At 49.2% G+C, this 11,991-nt stretch overlaps 1 protein-coding gene across 2 annotated transcripts in view; it reads right to left on the bottom strand.

Annotated features, from left to right (window-relative positions):
- The window catches only part of GDPD5 (glycerophosphodiester phosphodiesterase domain containing 5), a 141,449-nt gene that overhangs the window by 49,308 nt on the left and 80,150 nt on the right, over positions 1-11,991 (bottom strand). For both annotated transcript variants that reach the window (XM_015418211.1, XM_015418212.1), the window contains exons 8-9: positions 5,160-5,242; positions 3,665-3,815 (exon numbers count right to left, since the gene is read on the bottom strand). In XM_015418211.1, the coding sequence (XP_015273697.1) occupies positions 3,665-3,815; positions 5,160-5,242 (234 nt within the window). The remainder of the gene's footprint in view (positions 1-3,664; positions 3,816-5,159; positions 5,243-11,991) is intronic.

The raw sequence follows: 11,991 nt of genomic DNA, 5'->3' as shown, positions 1-11,991 counted from the left end.
CTTTCCCTTCCCCTCCCCACAACAGACACCCTGTGAGGTAAAGAAGAGGAGATTGGATTTATACCCCGCCCTTCACTATCCAAAGGAGTCTCAGAGCGGCTTACAAACTCCTTCCCCTTCCCCTCCCCACAACAGACACCCTGTGAGGTAAAAGAAGAAGAAGAGATTGGATTTATACCCCGCCCTTCACTACCCAAAGGAGTCTCAGAGCGGCTTACAAACTCTTTTCCCTTCCCCTCCCCACAACAGACACCCTGTGAGGTAAAAGAAGAAGAAGAGATTGGATTTCTACCCCGCCCTTCACTACCCAAAGGTGTCTCAGAGCGGCTTACAAACCCCTTTCCCTTCCCCTCCCACAACAGACACCCTGTGAGGTAGGTGGGGCTGAGAGAGCTCTGACAGAAACTGCTCTTTTTCAAGGACAGCCCTTTTCAGAACTACGGCTTGCCCAAGGTCATCCAGCCAAGTGCAAATGGAGGAGTGGGGAATGAAATCCGGTTCTCCCAGATTAGAGTCAGCACACTTAACCACTACACCAAACTGGCTCTCTGAATAACAGAATTCGACTACCATGCAAGCTTCCCCGGACTACAGCCCGCTTCTTCAGATGCTATCCATGGGTCATCACCAGGAAGACATTTTTTTTTTATGTAGGGGGTATGAAAATAAACAATAAAACACAGCCTGGCCGGGGAGTCATAGAATGTAGCAGGGGTCCTTTCCTGCAGGCGCACACAGGAGCGGCACTTCGGCAGTAAAGAGTCCCGTGGGCGGACACATGCAACAAGCCCCACCCCCTGTTCCCAGCAGCCCTCAGTCAGAACAAGAAGCAGCCAGGTAAGTTGCAGAGCCCCCCGGCCCCAAACAGTCCAGTGGCACCTTTAAGACCAAGTTTTATTCAGGTACAAGCTCTCCCTCCTCTGCGAGGACAGATCTGCACATCCCCCCCCCAATAGCTAGGAATCTAAAACAGTCCAGTGGAGCCTGAGCAGTGGGTGTTTCCTTCTGACACACTTCCGATGATGTCAGGGGGTGTGGCATATGCAAATGAGTTATGCTAATGAGTTATGCTAATGAGCTCCTGCACCTCTTTTTCTACGAAATGACCCCTGGAATGCAGGAAGTGAAAGGAGACACATAACTATGCAAAACTGAAATCTACAAAAGTAATAAAATGCAGAGGCCATTTGGGTAGGTGTGCCAAGCTGGTGAACATTTCTAACGGGTGGCAGAATCCCCGGTTATGTATATCATCAGATAAAGGCTCCTTTCCCGGAGGAAAACCGCCTCTGCTGGCAAAAAATACTCACGGGATCCAGATCATTGTGTACGAGAGGCTCTTCCTTCCACCCCTCCTGAACTTCCTGCACGGTGATCGATTTCTTTGGGTGCCCCTGCTTTTTACTATCCCTACGCGAGGGAGAAAAGCAACTCTCTACCCACTTCCCTCTACAGATCAGTAGATCCCGCCGCCTCCTCGTTTATGCTAAACCAAAAGGCCCTCCAGCCTTTTAGCTTTCCTTTCTGAGGGTAGTCTTCTGATACCCTCAGGCATTTAAAGGACGTTCTTTTATGGCACCTGCAACACACGCTGCGAGAAACAGAGCTAGAAGAGGCGCAGGGGGCAAGAGTGTGTCAGGATTCACGACCCAGTTTGGCTTCTGAGAGAAGTCACAGACAACGCTCCCTTCTAAGCTGTGGAGTCTTGTGAGCAAAAATTGAGCTTTGTGAGCTACTGGCATCAAAGCTGTGAGCAGGTGATTTGGCTACTGCATAGATTAGTTTGCTCTGGAGCCCTCCCTTCCTGAGCTAAGGCAAAAATGTGTGAGCCGGGGGCTAAAAAACTGTGAGCTAGCTCACACTAACTCAGCTTAGAGGGAACCCTGGTCACAGAGGTGCCTGCCGTTTCAGAGGGTAGCCGTGTTGGGTCAACAGTAATAAAAATTAACAAATATCGTATGGCATTGCGTACAGAATAGCCAGGAGATCCTAAGATTGTCTGGCAGCCAGCAGTTTTTAGTGCTATACACCACTAGGTGGCAAGCTAGACCTGTTTTTAAGGCAAGAGATGTTTCAGAGGTGGATTGCCACTGCCTGCCTTTGCCCTTGCCTGCCCCCTTCCAAATACCAGCTACGGCTGACCCTTGAACATAAGAACATAAGAGAAGCCAATGTTAGATCAGGCCAATGGCCCATCCAGTCCAACACTCTGTCACACAGTGGCCAAAAATACCAGGTGCCATCAGGAGGTCCATCAGTGGGGCCAGGACTCCACTTAATATGAAATAGCATTTCAATTTGTGCATGGTCATCGCACCTACCTTGACTCACTATACCCTTTGATGAAGGACTGCCTTCGAAACAGTCTTAATATTACGTACAATACCCCTGTCAGGGTATACTTGACAGCAATGTTCCCTGTAAGCTGTGGAGTCCTGTGAGCAAAAATTCTACTTTGTAAGCTACTGGCATGAAAGTTGTGAGCGAGCGATTGGGCTACTGCATAGATTAGTTTGCTCTGGAGCCCTCCTTCCTGAGCGGAGGCAAAAAGGTGAGAGCCGGGGGCTAAAAAACTGTGAGCTAGCTCACACTAACTCAGCTTAGAGGGGAAATTGCTGGACAGTATTTTCTCTATGGACTGTGATTGCCCCTTGGAGCGCTTGTGCTTGTGGACCATTTAGGGTTGTGTTGCTTTAAGAATCACCACTCTGTGGTTTGTGGGACTGTACGATGTGCATTACAGTCTTTTGAAATGCTGTATGTGTTTACATATTCAATATATTCAATATATTCCTATGGGTATCATTCCTTGTCTTTAAAACTCTTTGGGAGAGTTTCCACCTTTCCATTTCTAGACTTATACTCTCCCTTCCCGGTTAGTTTTGTATTCTGTTGCTACCGGCTACAAAATCACATCCTGGAGACCCCAAATCCACGAGCGGTCGCCCCGGAGGAACCAGACCCTGACAGCGCCCCAAATCTTATTGGACTCGAAGGTGCCACTGGACTAGAATCTAGAGACGTCTACCGTTGCCAATACAGATGCTTCTGAGCACAACACATTGGGACAGGGAACGGCACTCAGATGAATCAATTTGGAGTGCAACGAGCGACCTTGAGAAATGTTTCTGGAGCAGGGGTCATTTCGTAGAAAAAGAGGTGCAGGAGCTCATTAGCATAACTCATTAGCATAACTTATTTGCATATGCCACACCCCCTGACATCACCGGAAGTGCGTCAGAAGGCAACACCCACCGCTCAGGCTCCACTGGACTGTTTTGGATTGCTATCTATTGGGGGGGGGGACGTGCAGATCTGCCCTCACAGAGGAGGGAGAGCTTGTACCTGAATAAAACTTGGTCTTAAAGGTGCCACTGGACTGTTTGGGGCCGGGGGGCTCTGCAACTTACCTGGCTGCTTCTTGCTCTGACTGAGGGCTGCTGGGAGCAGGGGGTGGGGCTTGTTGCATGTGCCCGCCCCCTGGGCTCTTTACTGCCGGAGCTCCACTCCTGTGCGCTCCTGCAGGAAATGACCCCTGTTCTGGAGAGAGACATTTATTTCTTTGCCTCCCACACTGCAGGAAAGCGCAGGCTGAAAAATGGCTTGAGAACTTAGCCCAGGCGCTTAGCAAGCCCACTGGCCTCGGTGGGTCCACCTCACACACCTCGAAGAACCATTCGCCGGCGTTCAAACTCTCTAGGTCCGTCCAGTTGAACATGGAAGAATGCGCAGAGGCCAGCTCTGGAAACACCTCCTCCACGTTGGTGGTCCTCCGCAGCGTCTCATCGTGCATTAGGAAAGGCACCCCATCGTAACTGGATGAGAGAAAGGACAAGGCTTAGAAACATAGAAATATTGATGCCAAGGGTCATCTAGTCCAGGGGTGTCGAACTCATTTGTTACGAGGGCCGGATCTGACATAAATGAGACTTTGTTGGGCCGGGCCGGGCCGGGCGTGTCATAAAATGTAATGCCAGGTAATGGAGATACAAATTTTATAAAGGACACAAACACAAAGGGTTTTTTTTTTTACTTTAAATAAAAACATGCTTAAAACATCACCACTCTTGCAATATTTTGTTTATTTAACAGTGTCTGATAACTGACACCTCTTGGTCTGAATTACTGCATCAATATGCCTGTGCTGCTGCAATCTTGAGTATGCTGTTCAGGTGTGTATCTGTCAGCTGCAAACCTATGATGATGCAGCAGCAGCAGCAGAAATGGAAGAAGAAGCAGGAGACAGTCAGTTCCTCTGCGGGCCTGATAGAAGCCATCTGGGGGCCTGTTCCGGCCCCCGGGCTGCATGTTTGACACCCCTGATCTAGTCAAGCTCCTGCACAATGCAGGAAATTCACAGCTGCCTCCCCTCCCCAAGTGACCTCGGCTCTAAGCCCAGAGAAAACTTCCAGAACCCCTGGGCCAGTCTGGCCTGGAGGAAAATTCCTTCCTGACTCCGAAGCGGCCATCAATCAATGGTGGTATAAGAAAGGGCCGTAAGAACTAAGCACTGAGGCAACCCTTCCTGCCCTCCCTCTCATGATCTGCCTCAGTTCACAGGATCAGCATTGCTGTCCGATGGCCATCAAGCCACTGCTTGAAAACCTCCCCAGAAGGAGAGCCTACCACCTCCCGAGGAAGCCTTTTCCACTGAGGAACCACTCTAACGGTCAGGAAGTTTTTTCCTAATGTTTAGCCAAAAACTCTTTAGATTTCATTTCAACCAATGCTTCCTCTAAGCTGTGGAGTCTTGTGAGAAAAAACCCTATTTTGTGAGCGACTGGCATTAAAGTTGTGAGTGCGCAATTTGGCTGCTGCATAAATTAGTTTGCTCTGGAGCCCATCCCTTCCTGAGCTGAGAGAAAGATCTGTGAGCCGGAGGCTGAGAAACTGTGAGCTGGCTCACACTCACTCAGCTTAGAGGGAACACTGATTTCAACCTCTTGGTTCTGGTCCGACCTTCTGGGGCAACAGAAAACAACTCCGCCTACGAGATTGCGCCTGAGAGGTACAAAACACTGCGCGTGCGCACACAGATCCACTTCCCGTGGCATCCATTCTCTTGCGCCCACCCACCCCCCATGTTAGAATTCCAGAGGTGCCCCCAGGCTCAAAGAGGTTGGGGGACTCTGCTCCAGAGGCGAGTGGGGCACACTTGCCTGATCACCACGTCCGCCTGCACGCCGTAGATCTTTTGCTCCACCGCCTTCTGGAAGGACATCAGCGTGTTTTCGGGTGCCAGCTGGGGAAGTGGGGAAAAAACATCGAGAGATTCATAACGTGCAGGCTGCCAAACCGGACACCAAGCAGATGACAGACGGACGGGTCAGAAGGCCGACATCATATAACCAACGGGTAGGGAAGGCAGCCTGGAACAGAATCTGTGAAAATTCTGCTTGTTGAATCCGAGAGGATTCCTGTGTCTGGTTCACACAAATCATGGCTTCTTTTTGGGAACAAGCCTGGATTATCCTGGGAATTCAGCGTTCCCTTCTCCCCTTGCACAAGACTTAAAAAATACATATACAGGGGTCATTTCCTGCAGGAGCGCACAGGAGCGGAGCTCCGGCAGTAAAGAGCCCAGGGGGCGGGAACATGCAACGCCCCGCCCCCTGCTCCCAGCAGCCCCAGGACACGAGGAGCATGAGGATCTGCGCGTCCCCCCCCAATAGCTAGCAATCCAAAACCGTCCAGTGGAGCCTGAGCGGTGGGTGTTGCCTTCTGACACACTTCCGGTGATGTCAGGGGGTGTGGCATATGCAAATAAGTTATGCTAATGAGCTCCTGCACCTCTTTTTCTATGAAATGACCCCTGCATATACATACATAATCATATGTGTGTGTGTGTGTGTATTTGTGTGTGTTCGTTCATTCATAATGCAGGTTGCCAAACTGAACATGAAACAGATGATGGATAGACAGATCAAAAGAGAAGAAGAGAGAAGAAGAGGAGATTGGATTTATACCCCGCCCTTCACTCGGAGTCTCAGAGCAGCTTACAATCTCCTTTTCCTTCCCCTCTCCACGGCAGTCATCCTGTGAGGTAGGTGGGGCTGAGAGAGCTCTTTCAAGAACGTCTAACAATAGCCTCATGTTGGAAATCTCCTTCACCACCAACAATAACTGCTTGGCATGAAAAAGTGTGGGAACAATTTGTGATGGCAAAAATCTCAGACAGTGTACATAGAGCACAATTGTCTCAGGTGTCCAATTCCAAATTTGAATCAACCTGGTTTCCAATATTCTCGTATTTCATCTCACATGATATACTCCCTGCAAACTCATATTATCATAAATGGTTACTGATGTGAAACAATATTATTAAAGCCTGATGGGAAAAGATATTATCTGTAATCCTCACTCCTCTAGCTCTGCAAACTAGCGAACTTGGGTATTATAGAAGATCTCTTTGTTGAAATGTTACACTACCTTTGACTTAATTTTTGTATGTTATTGAAATGGACTTCTATGTTCATGTATCTCTTTTATTAGCAACAGTATGGCATAAATTGCTTTGAAAAAATAAATAAAAAAATCATTCAAAAAACACACACAAAAGGCCTACATCAAGTAATACACACACACACACACACACACAGAGTTTGCCCTTAAACCTAACTCCCACGCAGCCCTGTCCATCACCTCAGGCCTGTTTCATCTTCTGCCACTAATGGAGGCCAGTGAAGTCAAGGACGGAGATCACGGGACAGGCTGAACTTTGTTAGGAAAAACGACCGTGAAACCTTGTTAGAGAAAAATATATCTTTTTAAATTATCCAGTGAATAACAAATCATAAAGGTATTTTCTCTTAAGTAAACTGGTCTCAAGTTTTTCTTCCTGAGGGTACAGCGCTCAATGGATTATTTCACTCAAGGTTTCATCAGATGAGACCTTACACCTTTGGGATTTTTTCCTGCTCCCTCTTCCTTTCTAGCTTACACCATTTGGTTATGTGAAAAGCAGCTATGCGCTGCCCTCTAAAATTCTCTCAAGACCTTTATGATTTGTTATTCACTGGATAATTAAAGAAGATGTATTTTTTTCTGACAAGGTTTCGTTATCACATCACAGTTGTTTTTCCTTACAAAGTTCACTCATCGAGGCCAGGCAGGTCGGTATAAGCAGCAGGGCCTTTTCAGTCGTGGCCCCCCAGATCAGCCCCCCCCCCCCCGCTAGCCATTTTCCTAGTGCCGGATCTGTTGTGTTTCTGAGGCCAGGTGAAGGTGCGTATGCTTGTGCAGGCTTTTTGCTGATTCCCTGTGAGCCAGTCTGTTACTAGTTACGTATTTGACGTCTGGATAATCAATCTTTTTTTGTTTCCCGGCTCGACGCCCTGCCATCTTCTGAAGTCCCCGTCACTGAATTGCTATCGATTTGTTTTATGTCTGCCTTCGTCGCTGGGGTTTTTCATTTTCTCGACTTTTTCATTTGCTTGTTTGCTGTGATCTCTACCGGGTAAATTTCCACTGATTCCCCCCTCCTGCTTCGGACCGCCAACTCAACCCTCACGGTGTTTCCAACAGTCCCCTCTCTTCCCCCTCTCCAAGCTGGGTCAGGGTCACTGTGAACTGAAACAGGAGGAGGAGGGAAGGAAGTCCCATTCCACTAACAAAGAGAGCCAGTTTTGGTATAGTGGTTAGGAGCGCGGACTCTCATCTGGGAGAACAGGGTTTGATTCCCCCACTCCTCCATGTGTAGCTGCTGGTGTGACCTTGGGTCAGCCATAAGGTCTTTCAGAGCTGTTCTCTCAAGGGCAGTTTCTGTCAGAGCTCTCTCAGCCCCTGCCTACCTCCCAGGGTGTCTGTTGTGGGGAGGGGAGGGGAGGGGAAAGGAGTTTGTAAGCCGCTCTGAGACTCCTTTGGGTAGTGAAGGGCAGGGTATAAATCCAATCTCTTCTTCTTCTTCTTTTACCTCACAGGGTGTCTGTTGTGGGGAGGGGGAGGGAAAGGAGTTTGTAAGCCGCTCTGAGACTCCTTTGGGTAGTGAAGGGCGGGGTATAAATCCAATCTCTTCTTCTTCTTCTTCTTTTACCTCACAGGGTGTCTGTTGTGGGGAGGGGGAGGGAAAGGAGTTTGTAAGCCGCTCTGAGACACCTTTGGGTAGTGAAGGGCGGGGTATAAATCCAATCTCCTCTTCTTCTTCTTATCCTCCCAGTCATAATGTGCTGAAACAAGTTGGTGCCTATCTTTGGTGCCAGTTTGGTGTAGTGGTTAAGTGCGCGGACTCTAATCTGGGAGACCCGGCTTTGATTCCCCACTCCTCCGCTTGCACCTGGCTGACTGACCTTGGGCAAGCCATAGTTCTGGCACAGCTGTTCTTGAAAAAGAGCAGTTTCTGTCAGAGCTCTCTCAGCCCCACCTACCTCACAGGGTGTCTGTTGTGGGGAGGGGAAGGGGAAGGGGATTGTAAGCCTCTCTGAGACTACTTCGGGTAGTGAAGGGCGGGGTATAAATCCAATCTCCTCCTCCTCCTCCTCTTTTTCTTCTTCTTGTTTTCCATTACTGATTTATTGTGTGATTCAACCCAAAGATTTGATTAGCATTTATTAATATATATATATTTTTGTCTGAATGAGGTATCATACCATTTTTATGCTGTTGTGCACTGCTAGCTGCTGTGAGAGCTTTAAGACCGACAAGGTAGAAATTTACCTGATAAGACAAACTATGTCTGAACACACAACAATGGCGCGCCTCTCTTTTCTGCGTTACGAGAAAGACAACATAATACGTAGATTTAGAAGACTGCCCGTGAAAGATTTTTCCTCATCACCAGCCGCAGCCTCGCCCCTCCTTCCATTTTTGTCCGGCCACTTATCCAAGGAGCTCAGGGCAGCACACGTGGTTTCCCCCTCCCCACAACCAATGCTCCCTCTACGCTGCGATGTCTTGTGAGGAAAAATCCTACTTTGTGAGCTCCTGGCATTAAAGCTGTGAGCAGGTGATTTGGCTACTGCATAAATTAGTTTGCTCTGGAGCCATCCCTTCCCGAGCTAAGACAAAAATCTGTGAGCTGGAGGCTAAGCTTAGAGGGAACACTGCTCACAACGACCCTGCAGGGTAGGTCGTGCAAAGCCAATATGACTGACCCAAACCACCTAGCATGCTTCCTAACTGGGCGGGGGTCCGAAACTGGGTCTTAGCCCAACTTCCTAGCCACTGCACTTCGCTGGCTCTCAAACGCCTTCGCTTTTAGAAGGAGAGGGCATCCCAAAGGAAGAACTTTCGACTGGCCCTCTCTATCACCTCCAGAAAATGTGTAACGGAGTACCTCCAACTGCAAGCCAGGGCTATTTTTGGGCAGGAACGGAGTTCCGGCTGGCTCCCGAGTTGGCCACACCCAGCAGGAACTCATTAGCATAATAGGCCACACCTAACAGCAGACACTCATTAGGATTGGCTACATTAGGGGTGTGTGGCCTAACATGCAAAGGAGTTCCTGCTACAAAAAAAGGCCCTGGGTTTTGACAACAAACAAGGTAAACAGAATAAGAAGCAAAAGGTGGGTGTGGCTGGATGAGCACACTTCTGGTAACATGGGGGTGTGGCCTAATAGGCTAATGAGCTGTGTTGTCAGGGGTGTGGCCTAATATGCTAATGGGTTTCGGCTGTTGGGTGTGGCCTATTATGCTAATGAGTTCCTGCTAGGCTTTTTCTACAAAAAAAAGCCCTGCCGTAAGCTATACACATACAAAGATTATTATTCCAGCCGTTCGCGCATGGGCGTTATTGATTTCTATCCCACTTCCCTCCGCATCCTTGGGACAGGAAGTGGCTTAGAACATCGCTCTCCCCTCCACGTTCCTCCAACAGCCCTGACGTCAGGTAGCCCTGTCATAAGTCTGGAATGTGGAGGGGTGCCCTCCTGCCTCAGCTCTCCCTGGCTCACCAACTGTTGCTATCTTATGCTGGACCTTGTAGATGCTACAGCTGCAGCTTTTCTCGGCTGGGAAAGTTAACGGCTTTTCGCTTTGCCTGCTTGCTTTGCCCGCGTGCGCAAGATGTATCATAGAATCATAGACTGTTAGAGCTGGAAGGGACCTTGCAGGTCATTCAGCCGTTATCCCTTGTCATTTCCACCCATTAGACCAAGTCTTGCAATCTGGAGCCAGAAAGAATAGATCCGCTCCATCTTCTACATGACAGCCCTTCAGATACTTGAAGACTGCAATCGTGTCCCCTCTAAGCCTTCTCTTTCCCAGGCTAGACAGACCCAATTCTTTCAGCCTTTCCTCATAAGACGGATTCAAACCCTCTCACCATTCTGGTTGCCCTCTTCTGGACACGCTCGAGCTTGTCAACATCCTTCCTAAAATGTGGTGCCCACAACTGGACACAGGACTCCAGGTGGGGCCTGACCGTAGCAGAATAGAGCGGAACTACCACCTCCCGTGATCTGGACACAAGGCTTCTGTTCATGCAGCCTAAGATTGCATTCGCTTTCTTCACAGCCACATCGCACTGCAGGCTCATGTTCAGCGTGTGATCAATTAGAACACCCAGATCTCTTTCACATGTGCTGCTGTCAAGCCAAGTCCCTCCCATTCTATATCTGTGCCTTTGATTTTTTGTACCTAAGTGCACTTCTCTCTATTGAAATTCATTTTATTTGTCTCAGCCCACTGTTCCAGCCTATCTGGATCATTTTGGATCCTGACTCTGTTGTCTTCAGAATTAGCTCATTGCTTAGCGGGGGGCTGTTTGATTCTAGTATAAGTCAGAGGCCCTTGTATAGGCGGCCACTCCTGACACAAGCTGTACACCTGTTCTTTAGTACTGGAATTACCAATAAACAGTTATCTTCTTATGAAGCCCTGTGTTGCGTAACCTGACTAAGGACCCTGACAAAGTGTAGGCCGAGGGGGGGGGATAAGCTCGTGATGGGCCCCAGGTTGCCCAGCCAGCTCGTGATGGGCCCTAGGTCACCCAACCACCTCCCATGGTTGAAGCGGCGATTCAAACCCGAGTCCCTCAAGGTCCTGGCCGCCCCTCTGTCCATCACATCACGCTGGCTCTGAGCTGGTCTCCGGAATCAAAACGAATTCCGACAAAATGTCTCGTGCTTTGGGGGGATAAGGTTCTGAAACGAGGCCATTGTTTTCTGGCTGTGCTCCTTTGAGCTGTAGGCAGAGGCTTGCGTGACGGAACGGCGGAGGCGTGTTTCGACACAGAAGCCCTGCACGTACACCACACACACACCCTGCAGTCCTACAGACTTGCCAGCTCAGTGTGAACACACAGAAACTCTGTGATGTTTGGACGGGCCACGGGCCTGTAAACGGAGCCTGCTGGCTATGCCTCAAATGGAAAAGAGACCCTTCTCTCTAGAACACAGGGAGGGAGGGCAACGGGGCACAGCTGGATCTTGTCCTATCTCAGAAGCTAAGCAGGGTCAGTATTTGGAAGGGAGACCTCTAAGGAAAGCTCTGCAGGGGAAGAAGGAGGAGGAGGATGAGGATTTATACCCCACCCTTCACTCAGGGTCTCAGAGCGGCTTACAATCTCCTTTCCCCTCCCCTCCCCACAACAGACACCCTGTGAGGTCAACGGGGCTGAGAGAGCTCTGATTCTCTTTTTCTAGAAACTGCTCTTTTTCAAGGACAGCTCTGACAGAACTATGGCTTGCCCAAGGTCAACCAGCAGCTGCAAGTGGAGGAGTGGGGGAATCAAACCCAGTTTTCTCAGATTAGAGTCCGCGCACTTAACCACGACACCAAACTGGATCTAAATTTAGATATTAAACTGATAAGAACAGATGACTTAGAGAATGTTTACGCTGATCTTAGCCAGAAGGCCGAGAAGCCAAGCACCTCTGCTTTACCAAAAGTGGCCAACCACCTCTGCTTCTCACTTGCCTTGAAAGCCCCTCACTGGGGTCACCATAAATTCGAAGCTAAGCTGGGTGGGTACTTGGATGGGAGACCACCAAGGAAGGCTCTGCAGAGGAAGGCCATGGCCAACCACCTCTGCTTCTCCCTTGCCTTGAAAGCC

Source organism: Gekko japonicus, unplaced genomic scaffold, assembly GCF_001447785.1.
Source record: "Gekko japonicus isolate JY-2015 unplaced genomic scaffold, Gekko_japonicus_V1.1 scaffold2739, whole genome shotgun sequence".
Lineage (NCBI taxonomy): Eukaryota > Metazoa > Chordata > Lepidosauria > Squamata > Gekkonidae > Gekko > Gekko japonicus.
This window is presented reverse-complemented; position numbering and strand designations above follow the sequence as displayed.